The sequence below is a fragment of the Emiliania huxleyi genome (assembly GCF_000372725.1).
Source record: "Emiliania huxleyi CCMP1516 unplaced genomic scaffold EMIHUscaffold_331, whole genome shotgun sequence".
NCBI lineage: Eukaryota > Haptophyta > Isochrysidales > Noelaerhabdaceae > Emiliania > Emiliania huxleyi.
In genome coordinates this window covers 1-10,119 of record NW_005199516.1, presented here as the reverse complement: position 1 = coordinate 10,119, position 10,119 = coordinate 1, and the positions used below count along the sequence as shown (strand labels likewise).

The 10,119-nt window shown below is 63.8% G+C and overlaps 1 protein-coding gene across 1 annotated transcript; it reads right to left on the bottom strand.

Moving 5' to 3' along the window:
* Positions 1-7,272: 7,272 nt before the first annotated feature.
* Positions 7,273-7,897, bottom strand: EMIHUDRAFT_315883 (hypothetical protein; the record flags this gene model as incomplete). The annotated part of the gene is made up of 2 exons (XM_005773644.1): positions 7,273-7,370; positions 7,603-7,897. 2 exons carry the CDS (start codon positions 7,895-7,897, stop codon positions 7,273-7,275), a joined length of 393 nt encoding a protein of 130 aa, XP_005773701.1.
* Positions 7,898-10,119: the final 2,222 nt, after the last annotated feature.

Here is a 10,119-nt window from a genome sequence, read left to right as displayed (position 1 = left end):
GGCGGAAAGAGGACCTCTTAGCGCCATCGCCACGGTGCTGCATGCAGCGCCGGGCGACGACGGCTTACCGCCTCCCGGTCCCCCTCGGCACACCTCCGCTGCTCAATGTTTGACGGCTCGAACCCGTGAAGCTTCCCCGTGCGCGGGTTACCCCGCACACGGGTCAGCCTGCCAGCCACGTATCCACGCAAGCGTGGTCCGCGTGCATGGCATACAGGCGTCCGCCGGCTACCCCGTACGCACTGTTTGCTATGACCCCCTCGCCGACCGCCCAGACTTCCCTTCCCCTTCTCCAACCCCGACGAGCCAACGAATGGTTGAGCCACCGACCTTGCGCACCCCCGTCCTCCGCCGCCCCTCACTGACGCTCCTGACACACCCCCGACACGCCCTTAAAAGACAAACCCGGCGTTCTGCTCTCAAAAAGAAAAGAAAAAATGGGAAGGAGGAGACCAGCGGGGGAGACTCCCCGCCTATGCAACACCCCAGAGAGGGGCTGCCATCGCCGAAGCTGTGCCTAAGCATAACTCCCAAACCCGCAGCGGCCCGGGGGGCCTTGGGGGCAGCCTGCCGGACCGGCTGTTGCACGGGGCGAAGCACCAGAAAATGAAAGTGGTTGATGGGTTGGGCTGCCGACCGTGCCTCCCCTCTATGCGTCAGAGTGGGACCTACGCCGCGCCGGGTAAGGGGCGCGCCCGGTCCTCGACGGAGCCGCGCGCCCCGAGCGACCCAGGCGGCGAGTAGTCGCTCTCGAACCTCCGGCAGATCTGCGCCATTGCCGGCGCAGAAAACGGCACACTTTTGCCCGCACCACATACGCGTTTTGCATGGTTTTACGCGCCCCACCGCCGGCCCAGACCGCCGCCCGGCCCGCCCGTCCGCCCGCCGCCTACGGTGCCCACCCCGCGCCCCCGGAGCCCGAAAACGGGGCGCCGCGAGCTCGCAACGCCGAGTTTTCCTCGAAATCACACCACATACTGGTTGCCCCTTCCTACTCCTAGCTTTCTCGATTCTCGCAGAGTTCGAGCGACAGGGTAGTCCGGGGTATCTCACAAATACTTGATTTTTCACGCCGTGTAACAATCGTGATCAAACGGCCCTGCTGTGAGCTGGTACATATCCTTGCACACACGCACACGTGCAGTTGTACGCACTTTTAGCTTACTGGGAGAAAAGGGAAAAGCAGGCGCGATTTCTAGCCCTACCACTCAGCGCAGTCGGAGAAGCCGGTGAACGAATCTTCGGAGAGGATGGGGCAGTCATCACTGCCGCGCTCACTGGGTTCGAGAGATTGTGCGAGAGATTGTGGGAGAGAGCTTGCGTCGGAGTCGTTCTGTGGTAGGGATGAGAGTGGTCTGACCGTGGAGAATCCTGGTCGAGGCCCTCTGTACAGCCGCGCACGCCCCCGCTCAGAGCGCCTCATCGCGAACCGTCTGCGCAGATCTGGGACGCCGCCTCCTTCGACCACGAGTCCGACAGCGCAGTGGTCGAACTTGCAAAGATTCCCGATGAGCAAGCGCTGGTGCGCCCAAATTCGAACGCAGCAGTTGTGGATGCATCGCCGCTCAGCTTCAAAAATCCCGTTCCCGACCGCTGCACCGCCCCAGGAGAACCGCTGCCTTTGGAAGCACATCCTTCCGGTCAAGATCAAGCGCAAGGTCAGCCTTCTCCTGGACGAGGGCCTTCTCTCGTGGCAGGACGTCCTCGAGGTTCGGCAGGGCGACGCAACTCCCCGCCCGCGCCGTGCGCGCTCCTCACCAGCTCGTGGCGATGTGACGCGCTCAGGACGGCAACGTCTTCTGGGAGATTGCGTCCACCGACACCCCCGACTGGCCGGAGCCGGAGCGGTGGTACCAGGCAGCTCTACCCCGCCATCGCCCGTTCGTTGGGCCCTCGCTGTTTCCACGCCAACCTCGACTCTCGCCGCGCGCCCCCTCCCGCCTCGAGCTCTCCTCCGCTGCGCCCTCACGCTACCCTCCTCACTCCGCCACGCCGCAGACCGTCTGCAACTTCTTCCAGCTCCTCGCGGCGCGCGCCTTCCCCGACGAGCCGGAGGAGGCGCGCGCGGCGATGGCCGTCCGTCAGGGCGAAGACGCTCTCCGACTACGAGGAGGAGCGCAATCGGCAGGCACGCGTCTCGATCACTGTGCCCACGCACTCTCCCACCCGTGGCAAGCCAAGCAAGACGACCGCCCGAGCACAGCGCACCGCGCAGCTTCGCCCTCACCATTCGCAAACACACATCACACCCTCACCATTCCCAGGCAGGCAAGGCACCTGTCGCCTTCTCCGCAAAGGCTCCCAACCTTTGCTCGGCTCCCAACCTTTGCTCGTCCCAACCTTTGCTCGTCCCAACCTTTGCTCGTCCCAACCTTTGCTCGTCCCAACCTTTGCTCGTCCCAACCTTTGCTCGTCCACCTCCCGGCTGGTCGATCAGGTTTATCCGAGACACGGCATCTCCCGATTGCAGGTGCCTTTGCCATGGTTGCCTCTCGCCTCGCCCCTCGCCCGGCGCGACGCAGCGCGAGATGAGAGCTGCCCCCGCGCGGGCCCTCTCGCCTCGCCCCACAACCACCACTGCAGCGAGCCCGTGCCCGGCTGCACGCCGTGCTGCGACCGCCGCCGCGCGAGCGGCTCGCTCCGAGGATCGAGGCGAATCTGGCACAATCGGATTGCCGGTCTGAGCGCTGCTGAGCGCGCGGCCGCGGGTCGCCTTCATGCCTAATGCGCCCCCGCGACCCCCAAAACGAGCCCGCGCTATGCTCGTCCCATCTTATGCTGCTGACGCTCGCTCGCTGCCGCCTGCGCCCTCGCAGATCTAAAACAACGTGGGCGAGGCGGGTGTGCCGCGGTTTCCTTGGCGCCGGGCCTCAAGCTGCGTGCGCTGCGAGTAGGTGCGGCCCTCTTGAGCCCCCCTTCCACTCAATTCCCCCCCTCAAAGACGCTCTCAAAGCAGAGAGAAGCAGCACTGGTGCCCGGAACACGATGTGCAGCAATCAGAGCAGGAGATTGCCGAGATTGGCGAGATTGAGCCGAGATTTCGTCAATTAACATAATTGACGGAACTTTGAACGAAATTCGTGGAAATGCTCTGGGGCATCATTGCGCCACGAGTTGACTAAATTGACGAGATCCCCGAGATTTCGTCAATTACTTAATTAAGCCCCGAGATTGCCCGAGATCGCTTCCGAGACCGGTATGGCACTTCCGCACCTCTTTCTGGAGGCGCTCTTTCGCTCGTTCTGATGCGCCACCCGAGATTGCCCGAGATTGTCCCCATCAAGTTTCGTCAATGAGCTTAATTAATTATTAAGCCCCGAGACCGCTTCCGAGACCGGTATGGCACTTCCGCACCTCTTTCTGGAGGCGCTCTTTCGCTCGTTCTGATGCGCCACCCGAGATTGCCCGAGATTGTCCCCATCAAGTTTCGTCAATGAGCTTAATTAATTATTAAGCCCCGAGATTGCCCGAGATCGCTTCCGAGACCGGTATGGCACTTCCGCACCTCTTTCTGGAGGCGCTCTTTCGCTCGTTCTGGGTTACACTGAGGAAGAGTTCAAATTGCGGGAGCAACTGCACCAAAAAAACCCCACAACGTACGCGAAGCCGTGGAAAGGTCCAAGAACATGCGAACACATCAAGCCCACAACGTACGCGCTGACAGGTCCTTGGGGGGAGAATTCTCTCTTTCCCATGGCGAACCTGGCAGAGCCGCAGTACGTGCAAGACTTGCCGGCGAAACCTACAGATAATGAAGTGGCCAAATTGAATGATGGGGCGAACCAATTTCGTACTGTGCGGTACTGCAAACTTATCTTCAACGACGGGGAGTGCAACGATGATGAGTTTTGTTGCAAGAAGCATTACAGCCTGCGGGGTCATTCGTTGGCGGAGCGTGAGAAGAACCTGAACAAGGCGTGCAGCATCGTGATGAATGGCGGGTTCGTCACGATGGGCGTGGACGCAGCCTTTTTGCAGAAGGGGTCGCCAACCGTGTATGACGCTGCGAAGGGTGCTGGAGCGACGGGGCATTGCGAGGTGATTGCGCACACTCACACCGGCGAGGTGATTGTGCACACTCACACTCGTCTGAGCATGTCTGCGGTGACGCAGGTCCCGCCGCTCGCTCGATGGGACAGAGCCGGCAAACGCGGACCGGCTCAAAGCCCATATGCCGCATTCGGCGAGGTTCCTGGTGCCGATCATGCAATCGCTCTATCAGCTTGTGTTCGAGCCGAAGGCGAGAACGCCATCACTTACGTGAGCGCTGCGACGCCTCTGTCTCGCGGCGCAACCCAAAGGCCAAAAGAACAACCCGCCGGCCATCGCGCGTTGCAAGAGCATCTCGTCACGCCCCTTCGTCGGCAAATGCGATTCGTTTTGTCAACCCGCCGTCGAATTCCCGACGGAATACAAAGGAAACTGGCCGAAACTTTGTGAGGAACTTCCTGGGTATTGTGGCGGGTGCGCCAGTTGCCTCTGAGGCAATTGCGCTGCTCATCCAGGACGAATGCTAGGAAGGGGCAACCAGTATGTGGTGTGATTTCGAGGAAAACTCGGCGTTGCGAGCTCGCGGCGCCCCGTTTTCGGGCTCCGGGGGCGCGGGGTGGGCACCGTAGGCGGCGGGCGGACGGGCGGGCCGGGCGGCGGTCTGGGCCGGCGGTGGGGCGCGTAAAACCATGCAAAACGCGTATGTGGTGCGGGCAAAAGTGCGCCGTTTTCTGCGCCGGATCCGGCGCACTTCTGCGCCGGTGCCGGCGCAGATCTGCGCCGGCGCCGGCGCAGATCTGCGCCGCCAAACGGCGCACTTTGCGCCGCCGGCGCACTCTGCGACGTGAGGTTGGTGCCGCCGGCGCACTCTGCGCCGGCCGGCGCAGATGTGCGCCGCCGGCGCAGATTTGGGGCCCCACACGCTCAACCCAGACGCTCATGAGTCTCTCGCTGGCCGATCTGCAGCGCCTCTCTGCGCGGCAAAAAGCCATCCGACCAACCCAACCACGCGGGCACCCCTCCTGGAGCCCTCCGCCACCGCCGCCGCCGCCGTCGCCGCCGCCGCCGACGCCGCCGCCGACGCCGCAGCAGCCGCCGCCGCCGCAGCAGCCGCCGCCTCCCGCCCAAGGGGCGGAGAGGCCCGCGGGTGCCTCCACCGCGGCACCGCTGTCTAGTGAGGGGTGTACCACGACGCTAGCGTGTACGTCCCTGTGTCTCCGTGAGAGACGAGAGAGCTCTGCCGTCCATCGTCCATGACGCATAAGGCATATATCGCATGTGCATGATCGCTCCATGGTGATCCACCAGCCAGTACGTATTTTGTCGTGCTATTTACGGTTTTGGGGTGTCACACTTTCACACGGTAGCCGTGCTACTGCTTGAGGGCCGCTGCCCCCCCCCCCAGGGGGGGTTGGTGCAGCGCTCTTGGCGGTCGTCCTGTGTCGCCAGCAGTGCCGGTGCTATGGTCTTGCGGCCGAGTCGGAGGGTGAGTCGGGCAGGGGCGCGGCCGAGCGGCGGAAGGGACGCGCATGACGCAGCTCGCAGCGCCCGAGAGGGGGGCAGCGCTCAGGCACAAGAGAGACCGTCGCCGGGTATGCGCTCCGCGCCCATTTTGTACGCCCCCGAGGCACGCCTGGCCCGGGAGGGGGAGGGCGGAGGGGTGGTCAGAGGGACGCGGCGGGCCGGGGAGGGAGGGGACGCGCGCGCCTTCGAGTACGCACTCGCGGTGACGGCCGGCTCGCAGGGGCCGCCAGCGCCGCTACGGAGCGCTGCCCGCCGGGAAGGTGCTTGGGAAGGGCGCTGGCGGTGATGTCGGTGCGGCGGGGTCTAACTCGGCGGCGAGAGGAGATGCCAAAAGGCGACTGTAGAGAGGCCGGAACATGTAGTGCGCCACGACGGCGGGAGAGCTCCCTCCCGTTGCCCCGCGGGCCGCCCCGAAGGGCCGTGCAGCCCACGCCCTCAGGCGCCGCTGTCGTCGGCGAGTGTCCTCGTCATGCGAGTGTCCTCGTCGGCGGCGTTTCGGTCCGCGGAAAACAAGCAGAGGCGGCGGCGCCGACTCCAGTGACTGCGGTCCGAGCAATGTGCGCCACGTGGGCGGGGCTCAATCGTTGGCAGCGGCAGAGAGCGAGTGCGCACCAGTGTGGTGGCAACCCCTATGTGGTGCAAAAAGTGCGCCGGCCGGCGCAAAGTGCGCCGGCGGCGCAAAGTGCGCCGGCGGCGCAAAGTGCGCCGGCACCGGCGCAAAAGTGCGCCGGCGCCGGCGCAGATCTGCGCCGGCGCCGGCGCAGAAGTGCGCCGATTTCTGCGCCGATTCGGCGCACTCTGCGCCGTCGCACCAAATAGGGGTTTTCACACCACATACTGGTTGCCCCTTCCTAGTGCAACGCGAGCACAACCAAGCAAGGCCCGCGCAAATGTGTATTAAGACGATAGCGAACGACCCTGGGGCCGAAGACAGTAGCGAACCAACAATCGGTGCGAGTCCGGCATACGCGCAGGGAAAACGAGTGCGCGGCCCCAGGCTACTGGAAAAGGGGCACTTTTTCGGTGCTGGTAGCCCCCCCAAAACAGGCGCGCGCAGCGCGCCCAGGGGCGCCGCAGGCGCCCCAAGCGGCGCGGAGCGCCGCCGCAGGCGGCGGACAGCAGGTGCGCGAAATAAAACGCCATTTTCGGCTCCGCGGTTTTGCCACTAACATTGAAATCCGGTACAAAACGACTTAGCCGAAACAACAGACAGACAGACAGAGAGCACACACGTTCGAGACGGGGGTGCGCCGACCACCGTCGCGGACCCAGTAGAGCTAGATGGTCCCACATGATGCGCCCTTAGCCTCTGAGCTCGTCCTAGACGTTTTAGGGAAGCGTGGGCAGACCAGAACGCGGCCACGGCGACGCTCCGAGGCTATCAGCAGCGCTGGCGGCGATCGTGGCGACGGCGCCTCGCCGCTGCAGCGGCACAGAATCGAGGAAGTGGCGTTGGTGGCAGCATCAATGAGATATGAAGGCGGCCGTAATGCTGGTGGCGCCTTCGAGGGCGGCGGGGAGGGCGGTAGCAGCGACGGCGGTCGAGTCATGTGGCAGGGGTGGCAAGATGCAGCAGGGAGGCTTGAGTTAGCGACGCGGGGCGGTGGCGTGCCAGCAGGTAAGCGGCGGCGGCGGAGAGCAGGTGCGCGAAATAAAGGCCAATCTTGAGATATCCATTTTGCACCACCTTTGGATTTCTGGTACAAATTGACTTGTGGATCTTGAAGGCACGCGCAAGAGCGCACCAGGCAAGTTGACTCAACCTCGGATCTCGCTGCCGCTAAGCGTGGCGTCGATTATCAAACGAGCGGTGACAGTAGCGGTGGCAGCGGCGGCAGCGTCGACAGGAGCACCTACTGCAGTGTCAAATGTGAGCTGGGAGGCGGGAGGCAGATGCAATAGGAGCGGGAGAGTGAGATCGTCAGCCAGCAAGGCAGACCTTTACGGCGCGGCTGCGGGCGCGTTTGCAGTGACATGCGATCCATGTGGCAGCAAAGGCACGGCGGGAGTAGCGCGTATGCAGGCTGGTGAGCGAGGGTGGCGCGTCGCGAGTGGCGGTGCAGCCAGTCGGTGGCGGGTGCTGGCGACCGGCAGAGAGATGCAGACGGCGCGAGAGATGACCCTGCGGAGAGGCGAGGTGACGGGCGATCCGCGACGGTGGGAGAGGGCTGAGCATCGCCATGTCTCGCTCCGGCACCATCTTGCCGAAGCGCAGGCCCGGGAAGGCGGTGTTTTTGATGTAGCGGAGCCGCGCCGTGTCGTGCTTGTTGTACCGCCCTTGGCGGCCGGCGTAGCGCTGGTGCACACCGTGCAAGATCGACTGCAGCTCGAGCTGGTGGCTGACGATGTCCTCGCCGCTCTGCAGCGCCGGCGACAGGCACATGGCGCCAGCAGAGGAGATCTGCGAACAGGGCGAGTCGACGCTGGCAGGTCAAGCAGCGTCGACTCGCTACCAGCAACGAATGGGTACCCTCCCCGGAAAAGGTAAGACGATACGAGAGCCCTTCACAGGCCTAAGAGTCCACGGCGCCAGAACTCAGTGGCAAAAACACCCACTGGCGACCCACCGTGGCAGCGAGGATTCCCGGACTACTGGGCAAGGTAAGCGGTAATGCAGCGCAGAAAGTAACGAGCACGATCTGGCGGCGCAACGGAATGCATGGGGACTCTCTCTAACCCGCAATGATAGCCCTTCACAGGCGTAAGTCCACGGCGCCAGAACTCAGTGGCAAAAACACCCACTGGCGACCACCGGGGCAGCGGCGCGGTGTTCTTGCATGGGACGTATGCGAGTTGCGTGTCCGTCTAACTTTAAAGGCACGGGCCTCGCCACACTACACGTGATTGTATGCATGTATGTGTCGTCCGGAGGGAGATGTCATGTGTGTAATGCAAATTAAAGCCGTAATGAAAATAGAAAGCAGATGTGACTTAGTTGTGCCCCAGCAGCGCAGCAGCACCACTTGCGCGCATCAGCCCGCTTACGCTCCGCGCGCTTCTTCGCCTTGGCGAGCTTGGCGGCGAAGTCGGCGCGCTGCGCGCGGCAAATGGCCATGTCGTGTAGACTGGGCCGCGCCTGTAGATTAGGTCGGCGACACGTGAGGAGGCGCTTCGGCTTCCTCTTCGCGCCCGTCGGCGTCACGCCGCGCAAGTAGCCCTCCTTCTTGGTGAGGAACGACTTGTAGTTTGTGAGCTGGTCGTCGTCGATGTCGACGCGCGCGCCGCGCCCTGACCAGTTCAGCGCAACCGCCCGCATCACGAAAATCTTCTTCCCGAGATCCCACTCTCGCGCGCACACGTCCTTGATGGGCACGAACGCGTTTTCGGGAGCCGCCGCCGCCGACCAGAGCTCCTGCTCCTGCGCAGCATCGGCTGCGTGCGCTGCGAGCCTCGAGGCCCATTCGTGGGTCTTTTCTCGGGGCTGAGTTCGAAGAGGATCACGAGGAGGGCGACGGCGCCGCGACGGCCAACAAGTTCGGCGCGCTCAGCCAGACGACGGGCAACAGCTTCAACACGCTGTCCGGCGGCACGCCGGCGGCGGCTGGCGCGACCGCCCCCGCACCGGCCGCCGCCGCACCGGCAGCGATTTGATCTGATTTTTTAACAGACCACGAGTAGTCGTAGTGCAGTGTCACGCATCAAGGATACACACGGCGCCCCCCTGAGATTTGATTGAGATGCAGATGAGCTCGCCAGCTCGCGCATGTGTTTGGTCGATCGGCCGTCCTCTTCACACATCTCATTGAGATTGTTATTCAAATTCCATGTTCATGTTCACAGCAATTATCTCCCCTTTTTTTCACCACCTGAGATCCCGAATCTCTGCCCTGCAATTATGAATGACCCCAACTGCCCTGCCCTGCCTGCCGTACTGTGCCCTGCCCGCACACTGCCGCACACCTGCCCTGCCCGATCCCCTACCTGCCCCGGGTGTGAAACCCACACTGCCCTGCCCGGCCCAAAGCACACTGCCGGGCAGGGCAGGTGTGAATAACTGGCCGCTCTCGGAGAAACTTGTACACGGTACTTTAGAGCCCGCGTATATGACAGTGTCTGACTATAAGCCGTACTTTATAGACGGGTTCTAAGGCGAGGATTAACGCCCGCAGTATCGATCTCCGCCGCGCTGTATCGCGGCAAAATACGCATACCCGGAGTCCAGACGTCAAGGACAACCCATCCGGGGACGCACTAAAAAGAGACTGGCGTTCACCGCCTCATGGCGCCGTGAGAGGGCTGGCCGCGGTGGAGACCGCCGGCGTGCCCTCCGCGGCAGCTGCAAAGGTCGCGTGCACCACCGGCAGCGGAGGCTCCTCCTCGTCGTCGCTTGCCTCCTCGACGCTCGCAGCGCTGCTCGGCCCACCCGCGCCGGCGGCGCGCTGCCGCTTCCGCGCGGCAGCCTGGCCGCCCGTCTTGACGCGCTGCCTCTTCTTCTTGGGCGGCGCCGCGGCGGAGGCGAGCACCGGCGGCGTCTCGCTCGGCGCGGGCGAGTCGCGCAGGACAGTGACGTGCCACGCCGCCGCCACGATCGCCTTGTGCAGCCTGGCCGCCTGCAGGGGAGGGGGGGGGAGATATGGGGAGATATGGGGAGAGGAGGGGAGATAT